This window comes from Phoca vitulina, unplaced genomic scaffold (assembly GCF_004348235.1).
Source record: "Phoca vitulina isolate PV1807 unplaced genomic scaffold, GSC_HSeal_1.0 scaffold2, whole genome shotgun sequence".
Lineage (NCBI taxonomy): Eukaryota > Metazoa > Chordata > Mammalia > Carnivora > Phocidae > Phoca > Phoca vitulina.
In genome coordinates this window covers 20,428,257-20,444,260 of record NW_022589705.1, presented here as the reverse complement: position 1 = coordinate 20,444,260, position 16,004 = coordinate 20,428,257, and the positions used below count along the sequence as shown (strand labels likewise).

Below are 16,004 nucleotides of genomic sequence, written 5' to 3'. Positions count from 1 at the left end.
CCCCCCACACACACACCATTTCATTTAATTAGTCTGGAGTTTGGCTTAGGTATTGGGGATGGTATGGGTAAGGTATACTGCTTTTTAAGGTATACTACTTTTTTAAGGCATACTGCTATACCTATTTTAAATACTTTAAAAAGTCCTATCCTCCCCAAGATGATTCCAGTGTGCATTCAAGGTTCCATGTATCATCACATTTAAACTGCATTTGTTGTTATATATAATCAGACAAAATGATAAAATAATATAAATATAAAATATAAAATATAAAATAATAATGAGGCATGCAATAATTTAGATATATCTAGAAAGTCCTAGTTTGCTCATAGTTATAGGTTATAAATAGCATTTATTAGAATTGATATAGACATGATATCTTTTTGAAATAACTACATCATCTATAGAAAAATTATGTGACAAATATGTTTGTTACGACCCTTTAAATCATGCAGATTTTTGGTAGAAGTACTGAAAGAACATCAATTCTTTAAAGATTTCAGATGGGCAGAATAATCTTGAATAAATATGAATTGCAGTATAAGTCTTATATTAATAACAAATAATAGTAGACTTTCATTTTAATGGAATGACCCAACTCAAGGAATGAATCTCAGATTTTAATTAATGGTAGTGACTGGTTCAAACTGGCATCTAATGCTTTTTAAATTATTTGTGGTTTGCCTCTCTCTCTTTTTTTCAAGCCATGTGGCAAACCATAAGACAGACTCTTAACTCTAAAGGATAAACTGAGGGTTGCCAGAGGAGGGGTGGGTGGGTGCATAGGATAAATGGGTGATGCGTATTAAGGAGTGCACTTGTGATGAGCACTGGGTATTGTATGTAAGTGATGAATCACTAAATTCTACACCTGCAGCTAATATTACACTGTATGTTAACTAACTGGAATTTAAATAAAAACTGAAAAAGAAAAAATAATAAATTATTAATATATTTTATTCACAGTCATTTAATTATAATTATGTGTCAAACCCAGTAAGTTTTTTCTTTGCATGGAAAAAAATCTTATACTTGTTTCGCTCTTTTAAAAAGAAAAAATCTGATCTGCAAAACAGCTTTTTCATCCAAACTGTTTAAATTTCAACACAATTCTTACCCCTGGGTGAGAAATGTCTCAAGCAATATTCTCTCACAGAATATGAAATTATAAATAATTTCTAAGGGGATGAAGGAAAAATGAAATATGGGGGGAAAATATGACAATGACAAATATAATACCAGTAAGTAATTTAACCTTATTGTAAATCATTTTTCTTTCCCATCTTAAAAAATAATAATGAAAATAAAAAGATTTTTCTAAAGTCTCCTGAAAGATAGAGGAAGATATTGGCAAGATGATTGGTCTGTAAACAGCACTGATATCCATTAAAAGTACTACTTCTGTAGTCCAATGACAAACACCCATTTGCACTAAAACTTGATGAAAGCTGATATTATGGAAGATTTCAAAATAAAATGACTATTATTTCTTCTATTTGCATTCCAAAATAATGGCCCTTAAAATGGGAGAGAACCGTAGGGCTAAAAGTTAGGAAATGTACTAAATTAAACTAATTTTCTTAGGAGGTTCTTTGGAAAACATTTGGATGACTGAAATTTAAACATCAAGAGCATTTTTTAAAAAGACCTCAGAGTATCCCATATGGCATCTCATTTAATACTAAAAAAAGTTATTTGTGGACTAGAAGAAAATCAATTATTTATAATTCACAGATCTATAGATTGGTTAAATTTTTGAAATGAAGGCAGTTCCTTTGATGGTTCCATGGGTATAAAACTTTATAAAGGAGTTAAAATAATGGCTCATGGAACATATCACAATATTTTCCAATCAATATCAGATATCATGTATGTAACTTTAGTAGATGCCATGATTCTTCACACATTTATAAGAATAATTAACAAACTAAGATATCACAGTGTTGTATTTTTATAGGTACCACACTGTGGCAAACTAGTGCCAAAATGAAGAGTAACATTATACTGTTTCATAATGTAGATGGTTCTTCAGTGGTCAGTCCACATTTTAACTCTAAACCATAAACACAACAAATTAATTTTAATTGATTCAGTGGCACTGACACCAAGACCTCATATTGGTTGCATGTTGGTGATTTTACAATTGCAATTGGTGATTTATCTGTGAATTATGCTTGTTTACTTGAATGAGTAATCTAGGAAGTGCAACTTCTTCAATTTCAAGGAATAGCCCAGAAACTGGGAAATAATGACACTCAGTAAATGTTCTATAGTCATCTTTGTTAATAAAATTGGAAGAGCTTCGTACTATTTCTCAGTATTAATCTATCAGAGACAATCACAAATTCGTTAACATATTTACCAAATTGTTTTTTGAAATTTATTTTATTTTATTTATTTTTTTGAGAGAGATAGCATGAGTAGAGAGAGGGAGAAGCAGACTCCCTGCTGGGCAGGGAGCCCAATGCGGGGCTCGATCCCACCACCCTGAGATCATGACCTGAGCCAAAGGCAGACACTTAACTGACTGAGCCACCCAGGCACACCTGAAATTTATTTTAATTGATTTACGTCAAGTCTGCTCTTAACCAGAGGTCAATAAACTATGACCCATGGGACAAATCCACCTGGCTGCTTGTTTCTGTAACATTTTATTAGAACACAGCCACACCAATGCAGCCACACATATTAGTTCACATATTGTCTATGTGTCTGGTTTTGCACTACATCAGCATAACTGAATAACAACAACAGAGACTGTATGTACCAGAAAGTGGAAAGTATTTACTATATGGACATTTATGTAGAAGTTTGCTTCTTCTTTTTTTTAAAAAAATATTTTGTTTATTTCTTTGAGAGAAGGAGAGCATGAGCAGGGGGGAGGGGCAGAGGGAGAGGAAGAGAGAAAGCTCAAGCAGACCCCCTGCTGAGCGCAGAGCCTGCCATGGGGCTCCATCCCAGGACCCTGAGATCACGACCTGAGCTGAAACCAAGAGTCAGAGGCTTAACCGACTGAGTCACCTGGGTGCCCCACAAGTGTGCTTATTTCTATTTTAGACTATCAAATTGCCATGCTTTGTTATTTGTCAACTGAAGTAACAAAGTCAGAAAAAAGTCTAACTTACTATCTTCACCAATTATCAGAATAAGACACTTTTTCCCTTCCCCAAAGATTAATAAACCCAAACACTCCCAATGGCTGTAATTCAGTATATATCATAATAACCTGTACAAATACTAGATAAGAAAAGGTATTAATTTTCTGTTAAAAGTTAATGATAATTGAGAAATGAGAAATAGCATAACTAAACTACAATGTATATCTTCCAGAAGAGAAGACTATTACAGAAAAAGAAATAGAATCAGTTATTATTTTATAGTACATGTGGAATAAACCCAAGCTAATTAGAATGGGCAATAACAAAAGATGCCAATGTGTTATGAACAATAATGTATTATCTATAAACCCATTCTATTATTCTTCTTAAGTTGTAGAAAATGCCAAGCATAATTACAAAATATGTATTCAAAACATGTAAACCACTAATTTTCCACTTGTAAAAGCCTGATTCAAAAAGCAATTTACTTTATGGTTTACTTAAGCTTTGCAACTACATTAAAATATGATAGTATATACACAACAGCTTGTTAACAAGATTATCATAACATTAAAATCATAATGTGGCACTTCAATTATGGATACTTAAAATTAAAGCTAATCCTCACAGTACCAATTTTTATCTCCTAAATAATTTTAGCTATTAGCTGCTCATTCAAAGTCTGTATCTAAAATGATAAGCATTCTAGAGTAAGACTTAGCTCTGCACTTTTCCTTGGTAGCAAAACAAAAGCTGTATCCCTTCCTTTCTAGTCTTTAATACACAGTCTTAAGCTACTAAGGGGAAAATGCAATTTTTTTTGTTAGCATGGCTAAATTCTATTTATGTATACTGCTGTTAATTTGTTGTTTTAAATATAAACATCCACTTTACCAGTGATTCATATTTTCTTTTCTGGCTTTATCATTCTAAAGTTACTGAGTTGTCATAAAATGGTAGTTACAATTTTAAATACTCCTTTTAAATACTTCTATAAATACTCCTTTTAAATAGTGTCTAGTACATAGTAGGCACCAGGTTAAATGAACAAATGTTTAGACTAATGAATATGATAATGCATTTTATAAATATATAATTAAATTAACCTATGCCTGATTTCATCTGTGCTGTTGTTTCAAAAAATTTTATCATTGATAAGTACATGATCAATATTTCTCATATTCAAGTTCTAATTAAAATTCAAAGTAGAGAAAAAGATTTGTAAATCAACATAGTTCCAAATTCATATATACCAATCACTACCAAATCCATAAATAATTCAGAAGTATTAATGCTAAGCATATATTTAATTTTATTAATAAACATTACTGAGAATTAATACAGGACTTCCCTCCTATTTGCCATGAATAGTGAAAAATTAAAATATCTTTGGTCCATCCAAAATTAAATGACAAATCTTGCTTTCATTTGCCCCTGAAGTGAAAGAAAGTAACATCCGTAATTTATACTGTAAATAGATGATACCAAACATATGTTTGTGTGTACCCATATGTATACGTGTATAAAATATGTGTATGTATATATACATATATTCATATTACACAAATTGCATAAACTTAATTACATAGAATATATAATCAAATGCAATTAATTTCATATATTTTTAGGTAATTAATCATTTCCCTAATACCTAACCTACATTTTCTAAGCTGTATTCCAGTACTATTTATTACAGTAGTCATATCATCATTATCTAGAAAAAGTGATAGCACAATTTTGTGTCTAGATTCCACAAAATCTTAAGATATTCAGCTTGGTCACCACACGCATATGTTAGATGACCAAATGCAGGAACCTACTGTGGGTATGGTGGAATATGTGCCTCTTTATAAAAGAAATGATAAAGACAAAATATTCTCCTCTGCATAGAAGAGGACACTCTTGTAATTTGCTGACGTGGCGGGGGGGAGGGGTAACTTTCTAGAGAGATACTTGCTGATCCCTTTAGTGAAAGAAGACTTGGAGAAATATAATTATGAAGGATCAAGAAATCTGATTAAAATAGAAAACTAACACATTGCTTCTGAATCTAATCTCACAGGTCAAACTTTTCATATAGTTAGAAAACAAACACAGATACACACATATACATGGTATTTATGATTATAATGTCTATTTTTGAAAACTTTGAAAGCAAAAAAATATGTATGAAATGTTAAGCCATCTGTAATCATTGATGGCATTATATAACACATCCAGATTTTTGAAAAAAAATGTATTTACTTTCCATACTATTTAACAATCTGATGATTTTACTAGAAGTATTTAGTTAATACTTCCTCATCTTATATTTTACTTCAATGACATTTCAAATTTTTTCATGCCTTACATTCATTTTTTAAATTATCCAACTCACTATTCATAAATACTTAGGTTGTCTTCTCCTCCCCTTTTCCTTTTTTTACTATTATAAAAGAATTTCATTGAGCCCTCTTGTACATAAGTCTTTGTAATCCTAATAGATATGTCTAAAAAGCATAGGATCTCCAAATTCAAAATACTATCATACTGCATGATTTCCCTGACTGGGAAGGGAAGATTTAGACAGAGAGAGAGATAGAGATAGAAAGTACACAATTACATATACAACCACACACATTTACACATACATAACATATGCATACACACAAATTCACCTACAAAAATAAGATTAAGTAGGATAATGTTAATATTCTTATCTTCAAGTCTTATTCAGATAGACAAAACTACATAGAAACAGTTTTTACTCCAGTTCATGTAGAAATACCACTTAAAGAAATACCAGTGTAGTTTATCCATTATGCTTAGGAAGGGATGCAATCTTAATATAACTAAAAACATTATTATAACAATAAGCAGCTAGGTACCAGGAGTAACACAACCCTTAGATCAGTTGGTAAACAGTCCCATTACCACTGGATATTAACAGAGAAGTGAAATTAAAGATGTACTTTTTAGACTAACACGTCTAGAAGAGAATAAGTGGAAAATACCTCTTTTAAATGTCTCTGAATCTCTCCTTAAGACCTGAGTCTTTAATGAAAAGTTTAGATTGTTATTTGTATTTCTTCTACCTCTCGAAGTCTAATGAGTCTAAAGTAAAGAAACAAGCACATTAAAGCAATGTTAACCTTTTGACTTAAATAATATTTAGAATGTGGTTGTATCTCTTAAAACTATTTTCCAAGCCTATATAGTTATACTTTGTTTAACTCTGTATAAAATGGCTGTGTTTATGGCACACCTACAATTACTATTACACACACCAGAAAAAAAGCCAGAAACATAAACTGTGCAACTCAACATCACCATCTAGTGACAGAATTCCTAACACGTGACGAAGCCAAGCAAAAAGGAGGAATAAATTTCATGTATGTCCTGGAAGTTCATCTCCATAATAATAATCTAAATATAAGTGTCACTGAATGGGTTTGGTTGGCTCTGCAATTAAAATACTAATCCCTGATTAGCAATGTTCATATTCCAAAAATGTAATTTATATTCTTGCCATAGAAGTATAACCATAAATCTGACCAATCTATATTTTTATGTATTAATTTACATCATTGTCTAAAACTTTCATATCACATTTTTACTTTTTGTTCTTAATGAACTATATGTACCATTTCTTTTTCAGAATTTGACACTCCCTTTTCTCAAGTTATTCAATTGAATTACCTTCCAATTTCATATATGTACTAAACATATCCCACTATTGCCTCTGGAACTGAAAGGGGGGACAGAGAGACATGATGTTAAAAAGGTTCCACGTTAACCCTTGATGTTTAGAATTTATTACAGGGTCTAAGACAGGTGCAAAATATGATAATACAGAAATCAAATCACTTTGGCATGATAAGAAGGTTGAACTGGTAGCGATAAGGAGAAAATATGATGAAAAGAAGTTGTGAATTTCACCTCTAAATTCACTAGTATCTTACAGTAAAGATTTACCCCAGAGATGCATTTTTTCCTGTCTTTAAAATGTTTTTTTCTTATGTCATGATGTTTAGAAATCCTGTACAATATTTCTACACAGCTATGGAACTACATAAACTCTGTGTAACTTAGACAAGAAATATTCCCTCTGGTATTCTACATTCTAAGGCTACACTGAAGTTTTCCAGTCAATTCCATTATGTGTGACATATCTAACTCTTTTAAATAATCACTATAACACCATTAAATGCTTACTAATGTTTCATAAATTACAAAGCATCCTCTCCTACATTATTGTTGTTTTTCATATCAATCCTATTAAGTTTTTAATCCTAGTTTACAAAAAAGTAAGACTAAAAAAAGTAATTTATCTAAAATCACAGTTGGAGTCTAAAATCTGATTTTTACCACTTATCCTAGTATTCATATTTTATTCTTTCCATTTCTCCATTTCTTACTTCATTATTTTTCAAATCATTCATAATATGCTTCCATTATAGAAAATTTAGAACAGAAAATTATAAGCCTGAAAAAAGTATCTGTTCGCCCATCACCTAGATATCATAGCTATTTTACTATATTTTAATCTCATCTTCTTTCTCTGCATTCTTTATATTCAGTGGAGATAATGTTCTACATGCAATTTTGTTTCCTGGCATTTTTCAGTGAACATTTTAATGTGAGGATTCGTGTGTTACTAAAAAACACTGTGGTGAAGATCATTTTAATATCCAGATAGAATTAAATATGCCACAATTTACCATTATGTGTGTGTGTGTAAAATATCATACATGTTAAATATATATTTCCTAAATATATTTAAGTTTATCTATCTATATATAAATATAAAATCATATGCATATATATAAATATAAGTCATATGTATTGCATATATAGTACTCATCTCCTTATTTCCTTAATAGTAGATGACTAGGTTCTATTCAATTTGTTTGCTGTTATATTCTAATAATTTGAGAAACAGATTCAGGTTGTCCATAATTTTTAAGTCTTCTGCATAATCTATTTCAGGAAGTTAAATTAATATGGAAAGGGTATGTTTGCTTTAAGGCTCTTTGTACTTATTGGTGCAATCCTTTCCTTAAATGCAGCAATCATTTCCACTCTTCTTGAGGTCTGAGAATGAGAAATGGGTGTCTTGCCACTCCATTGCTAGGGCTCAAAAATCTCCCCACTGAACTGCAGTAACGTCAGTAATCAAGAAATTAGTACACTTTTTATATAACTTATATTTTGTTGGCTGTTACAGTTGAATATTTTCAAAGATTTCTTAATCATACTTTGCCAATTATCCACTGAGCTCCTAATCTTTTTGAATCTCTTAAACACACAGCAATATAGTACCCTGCTGTTGTCTTTTAATTTCATGATTTCTTTCCACATACAGAAGCTTTTTTAATGCAAAGCTTACTGATTTCTTCAGCTACTTTTTAGCTTATCATCTCTTTCCCCATCCAAACCTCAAAAAAAAAAAAAAAAAAGTCACTTCCATATCTAGTGGACTTTGGCTGTTTCATTTATTTCATTTAGCTCTTTAATATACATGAAACATCCTTTAGCATCTGTGAGATGAAAATATAAAGTGATTTCTTTTTTCCAAATAACAAAACAACTGCCTCTTATACCACCTATTGAGTGATTCAACATGTCCTCGATGATTTGGGGTACCTTAAAATATAATAAATTTAAGGATCGTCCATCACAACCACCAACTAGTTATGGGTAATACATAGAAAACCTCAGAAGTTTCCATCTTTATCTTAAATCTGACCACATTACTAAATTCTTTTATTAATTCCTAGAGCATTATTGTTTTTAATACTCCTAGAGAATAATAGTCACTTACCTCCTCCATACCACGTCGTTGTTAATTTTGGTTTTACAACCATTACTATGTTACAAATCTACCCTTTACTCTTCATTTTTTGAGAGAGCCAGTGTATGATGTATATGTGTGATGTGTGTGAACATGGTTTGGCCTTACCCTAGCCACTCACTCCACTGATGAGAATCCCATTAGTGACAGATGGATGAACGTCATGTTAGCAACTCAAACATATCCCTGTAGGGTGATGCTGTCCAAATCACAGCCTCTAACTGCATACAACTATTTACATTTAGATTAATAAAAGTTAAATAAAATCAAATATTCAGTTCTTCAGTTACAGTAGCCATAATTAAGGTGCCTAGTAGCCATGGGTGGCCAGTGGCAATCATGCTAAAAAAACACATAGAATATTTCTACTAAAGACAGTTCTACTCCAGTTCACAGAAAGTTCTACTGGGCACTACTGCTCTAGATATCTCCAGGAGCCACAGAACACTGCCCAGGAATGCCACCCACCCTTTTCTTCTCAGGCACACCATTTTACAGTTCCAGCTTACTCTGTTGGAGAAAGTTATTTATAATTTTTAAATCTCAAAATATGTTTCTTTGTGACACACATTTTCCTAAGCCCAATATTTTCTTAGGCATCTGGTTAACTCTCCTCCTTTCTGATTTGATGTCCTATTCTTGGAAATCTCATCCTTTCCTATGGCTACAAAAATCAAAATACTTAACAAGTCCCAAATGTGCAGATCAACCCCCAGTATTTTTCCTGAGTTGTAGAATTATATTTTTCCTCTCCTTATTGCAAATTTACATATGAGTTTGCCGTAGCTATCTCAAATTGATCTGAAAACCTACTCTTCCTTAATCCTTTTTTTCTCTCCCTATATTAATATATATCCAAATATTCAAAATAAAAACATTTTTTTTTTTTTAAAGATTTTATTTATTTATTTGAGACAGAGAGAATGAGAGAGAGAGAGAGCACATGAGAGGGGAGAGGGTCAGAGGGAGAAGCAGGCTCCTTGCTGAGCAGGGAGCCCGATGTGGGACTTGATCCAGGGACTCCAGGATCATGACCTGAGCCGAAGGCAGTCGCTTAACCAACTGAGCCACCCAGGCGCCCCCAAAATAAAAACATTTGACTTCCCTTACTGATTCTCCTTCTTATCTTTATCTTTATCAAGAATTCAACAAATAATTACTGAGCACCTACTCTATGCTAATACTACAGTGAGGCTAAGAATACAAACAAGGGCAAAATAGCAATCCTCCTACTCTCATGGAATCTACTATCTAGTTGGGCACACAAATAAGTTAGAATTTATTCAAAAAGGGTAAGGATACTTTAAAAGGTTTTTAACAGAGTAGCACAGATTAAATCAGGGTTATGAGTTACTGAAGCTAAGCCACAAAGTCTCATCAGATCTACATTCTAAATATTTCTATATTTCTCAACCATATGCCCCTGCTTTGTTGATCTCAATACCCTTCCACCTTTATCTTAGTGAGGTCACTGATTTCTCTAGGTCTCTCATCCTCTCCACGGCACCCTCTGCTGCAAAAACAAACTTTTTAATTATTTTTTTCCCATTCTAGGATTAGCTAAAACCTATTCAGATATCTGTTTTTTCAGCCAGTACATTCCAGAGTAGGTTGTAGCCCCTTGTGTTTTAAGATAGCTGGCTATAAGTCCTCATATCTGGGATCAGAGGGAAGCACAGGAGGGGTCTAAAATGATTCATGAGCTGGGATACTGAGAAAAGGATATGTTCAAGACTGCATGGCAAAGACTGGCCATGAAGAGATATTGGATGAGACGACAGAGAATTGAGCAAGAACAGAATCCTCTTTCCTATTCTACATTCATAAAAATAGTAGAACTTTAATAAACAGGGAGGGATATCCAACTTGGTGACAGTGCCCAAACACAGCACTCAGAAAATGTCAATCTTCAGATTCAGTCCACTTCTGTTCTAGCTTCTACAGGCTAGACATGCTTAAGACAAGAACACCACTGTGGGTGTCCAGAGCCACCCAAGGGCTGTTACAGAGGCTAAGCTTCTGAGAGAAAAGAATGTTCCCATAGCTGAGCTAGGCCATATCCATGGACCAACAAAAGCTACCACAGAATTTTGGAAACCAAAGAAAGGACTCAAGACTGGGGCCTTGAGTCTTTACATCAAGCATTTGATTTTTATACCTGTCTCCTCCACTAGACTATTAGCTCCTTGAGGGCAGGAACTGTCTCTTACTCATTTGTATATTCCCGTCACCTGGTATATTACAAAAGCCCAATAAATATTTATTAAATAAATGAAAGACTGTATCTATCCCTACATTGTAACTTCTTCCCCATTAGAATTCTACAAAATTCCAATTTTTATATTTAATCCTGTTACTCCACTTCCTTAAAAACATGACTTCCTGAAATAATTGACATTCTTTATCATGGCAAGCTAGTTCTAGGTAACTGGCCTCCAGAATATGGTAACGAACACATTTCCAGTCAGCCTCCTAAGGTCAGCCCCAATGCTGAGGTTTTCACCAAATTATTCATATGTTTCCCACTGCCCCTTCTAGCACCCTGAGCTTCTGAATTGCTCCCATCATCTTTGCCAACTTCGTACTGCTTCATTTCCACCCAAGGATTCTTGACATATAAGGAGAGATGTTACTGATTCAAACATTCTGCCTATGTAAGTTTTATGGGGAAACATATGTTCAAAAGAGCTTGAAAAAAATGTGCTTTACATCAGCTACTAACTGTTCCCAAAAATACACCTTGCACCTGCAGGCCTCTATGACTGCTCAACTCGATTCCCTCTACCTGCAAAACTGGCCATCTTATTGGCCTACATCAAATTTCCTACCCTCTCCATAGTTTTCTTTGATCCAGACACCCTTCATATAAGGCAAAAATTGATCACAGATGAGAGAACAACTAATTTTTGCCCTTTTATGCATTCTCCTCTTAGTCACAGAGCATCACGACTTTTTTCCCACGCTTCTATAATCTCACATATAAAAGAATGAGCTCCTGCTACATTCCCTAAAGGTGAAAAACAAAAGTGGCAGGCCCATAGTACACTAAATTGTTGAATACTTTGGTTACTAAATTATTTGTGTTTAGTGAATCTAAACACTATGAATATGTGTGTATGTGTAAAAAATGCAGCTTATGTAAACAAAGTACATTATACAGCCATATAATTAAAAGCTGATTTAAATTATCTAGAATACTGCTTTATCTGATAGCATGAGTGACTGACAGGTTACTCCAACCAGGTAATACTTGTTTTTCTTATTAGTTCACCTCTACTTGTTAAAAAGCAGAATATCCTGGTGTTTTCTAAAATGGTAAGTATTACAAATTTGGCAGAATAATCTCTTCATACACAGTTCTCCCATAACTCAGTTTAGTTTTCCTTAATAACAAATTTTCTATACTAATTACATGTCCTTTCCTTGTTCATTATATTTCCCTCAGTCACATCCATTTTCATTCACATTGCCCCTTTGTAATTCCTTCTATGTTTTAGGCCTTCACTTCTTTTATTCAAAGCTTCAGAGCTGGCATTCTCTTTGTCTTCCTGTGTGTCTATGTGTTTACTTCAAACTGAATAGATACAAAAAATACAGAGAATAACTGTAGTTTTCTAGATAAATATTAGTGTGCACACTTAATATATTCAAAATTATTGTAATAAGCATGTACAAAAATGATGTCTTCAACTTACAACTGTGGTAGTTTTAGATACAGGATAAAGACTATATTGAAAAACAGGAGTTCATTCATAAATTCTGCATTGGCTTTTTCCACAATATATTTTATACCTTATTTTTAATTTATTACTATTTTTTAAAAACTAACTTGCTGTGAATGTCTGATTGCATTTTATAGGAGCAAAGTCTCTATTGTATACTCAGTTCTATTTTTCCCTCTTTTTTTATTAGTGAAGATGTTAACAATAAAATAGGCTCACTTGCTCCAGCTGGTAATTTCTCAGTACTAGTAATATATTATTCCTCTTTTTGTGACATCATAATCATCTATACAGAAGTACCATGTATCTTTGTGTAGAAGCTACTGTTTCCATTAAATTTAATTACCTCCCCCTGTGGTTTTAAATAGAAGTGGCTTCAAAATGAGGGCAGCTTCTATTAAATTTAATTACTTTCCCCTGCTGCTTGCATGGTAAAAGGAAGGTTACTAAATGAGAGCAGCTTCTAAACTAAAGTATATGGTAACTGTGTGCTAGCAATAACAAAATTGTACCCAAGCTACCCTTCTAGGAAGCCTCATAGGTTTATACTTTCTCTTATTTTTAAAATATTTTTAACCTTAAGATGCTTAAAAAAAATAACATTGACAGAAGGATATATATTTTAAAAATCAATTGTAGTTTCATAGGCTAAATAGAGGTAAATATACTATTTCTGTACAAATATATTAGAAATTATCTCACTGAAATGTTCAGCTCAAAACTTCTAAAATCAATCTCATTTGTTGTTTTCTAGCTCTAAGGATGATGAGTTTTATTTCTCACACATTTTTAATGTCTAGTAAAAGATGGGTTTAAAGACGGCTTCCTAAAAGTTATTAAAAAGGTATCAAGTTTGGGGAGATTTCAGAGAAATATTTAGAAATAGTAATGTTAAGAAGTGAAAAAAGAAAAAAAAAACATCAATCTCATTATATTTGAAAAAAGTTAATCCATACGCTCTATAAAAGTGTGAAAATGTAAATCAGTTTAAAAACACTGATATAATCCTATAAAATCTAACAGAATATGAAATTTTAAGTACCTCTTTTTAAATTAAATATTAATTAGGAGAAAACACTACTCAGTTTAACCACGATTGTACTGTTTATTTTTTTTTTTATATTCAGGCAGAATTTAGATGAACAATATTTCCATTCAATCACACAGTTTAGTATAAATATAAAACAAGACACCCCTTAAGCATTTTAAGTAACAAATTAAACATTTACATTTTTTACTGTGCACTGAGGCTTAACATTTATGCAGCTTCAAAACCAAAGTACAGCCTCAAGGGAAGTCTCTCCACTGACAAATTAATACCTTAGAGAACAGAGCTGAATGGTGGCAATGAACTCATTTGTTCCCCCAATAATGAAGAATGACTTTTTCTTTACCACATCTGTGACTGTTGCTATGGTGACCCAGACTTACCTCATTGCTTCTCGGAGAGCTCCTCGCTCACCAAGAGTCGTGTGCTTGATGTCATCAAAATTATTCTCCAGCTTCTCGCATTTCTACAACATATTAAAAAAAACGCATTAATCCTCCAACATCCTGAGATAAAATTATATCTATGCAATTATGTAAAAATATAATTGATTATATTGATTATGGACTCATGAAAAATATGCACACCACTTTAATTGGGTAGGATTCATTAAAATTGACAGTATGAATTCAACAGTAACAAAATAAAAATGTCTTATGATACAGCTATCACAGAAGTCTTTTTATTAATTTTTAAAATGGGGTAAATACAATAAATTAATTTTATACAAAATTAGTACAACTTCTAAAGCTTTGAAAAGGTTTAAAAATTAGTTCTCTAAAATAATCTCAAGTATATGAAAACCAATTTGAAATCAAAAGAGAAAGTCAATAAAAGTAAGTTTCAAATCATAATAAACTATATGGGATAAATAACTAGTTCTAAAAAAATTAGCAGTTACTGACATGGAAAGATACAGCCCAGGTATAATTATAAAAGTTCCAACATTTGCAACCAAAATTTGAGAATAAGATCTTTAAATAACAATTGTATATATGATATTTATAAATATATGTATACAGATATGTTTAAAAATAAATATATATTTTATATATAGATATGTTTAAAAATAAGTAAGTTCAATTCTTAAAATTCAGTGGCATTATACCAGGTTCTTAGCATTACTGGACTGAATTTTCTAACAGTTTTTATCTTTTTTTTTTTAATTACACTCTTAACTATATTTTTACATGTAAAATTAACTTAATCTTACATGATCCTAATAAGTTTTGAGAATATAATGTAGTATAGAATTAAATTTTAAACTAAAAATGTATCCATGAATCTTTTGGCATATTAGATTTTATATAGAATTTAGGGGTGTTTAGGTAATAAAATAATTAGATTTAGCTTTTAGCTAATTTAACAAACAAAAACTTTAAATATGAATGTGTTCCTTCCATTGTAAATTATAACTAAGTATGCTGATTTTAGAAAATTACAGAATTTAGATTAATAATTTCTAACATAAAAAAATTAATTTATTTAAAACCTATTGAGATATATAGACCACTATTTTTATCTTGATTTTTTAAAAATCAGCCAAATTAGGGCAAAGATCCTTTTTAACACACAGTTAACATGTTTTTACACTGAAAATCTTGAAAATTACCAAATATAATATCTAAAACAATTTGAATTCTGAATAACAGTCCTATTTTGGATATATAAATTGCAAATATCCTTTCCTGCTTTATGTCTTTTTTCACTTTTTTAGTAGTGTCTTTTCAAGAAGAAAATTAATTTTTAATGGGGCCAATTTGTTATCACTAAATTTATGGTTAATAGTTATTGCCTTTTGTGTCCTCTTTAAGAAATCTTTGACTTCTTCAAGGTTATGAATATATTTTCCTATATTTTTTTCATAAAACTTTATTATTTTACATTTCACATTTAGATGTTCAATCCTCTGGGATTGATATTTGTATATGATGTGAGATAGGTAATCAATTAAATCAATACTAATTATTGAATTATTGAAAGGACCATTTCCCCACTGTAAGTAATCTTTTCCATAAAGTAAGTCACAGTATACATGTGGTCTGTTTCTGGGGTCCATTATGAACCACTACTCAATTTCCTATACTTAGGCTGGTTTCACACTATTTTGATTACTTATACCTATAATAAATAAAGAACTCTTACAAATAAATATAAAAAAGACAAATAGCTCAATAAAAAATAGGGCAAAAGACATATAAACACTATATAAAAGAGAATATCCAAAATTACTAATTAAAAACCAACACACTCAACATTACTAGTCATGAGAAAGATGCAAATTTAAACAAAGGGATTATCAT

General features: G+C 31.6%; 1 protein-coding gene across 1 annotated transcript in view; it reads right to left on the bottom strand.

The window, feature by feature from the left end:
- The window catches only part of DPYD (dihydropyrimidine dehydrogenase), a 795,794-nt gene that overhangs the window by 683,259 nt on the left and 96,531 nt on the right, over positions 1 to 16,004 (bottom strand). The window contains exon 3 of the mRNA XM_032422959.1: positions 14,085 to 14,167. Coding sequence (XP_032278850.1) covers positions 14,085 to 14,167 — 83 coding nt within the window. The remainder of the gene's footprint in view (positions 1 to 14,084; positions 14,168 to 16,004) is intronic.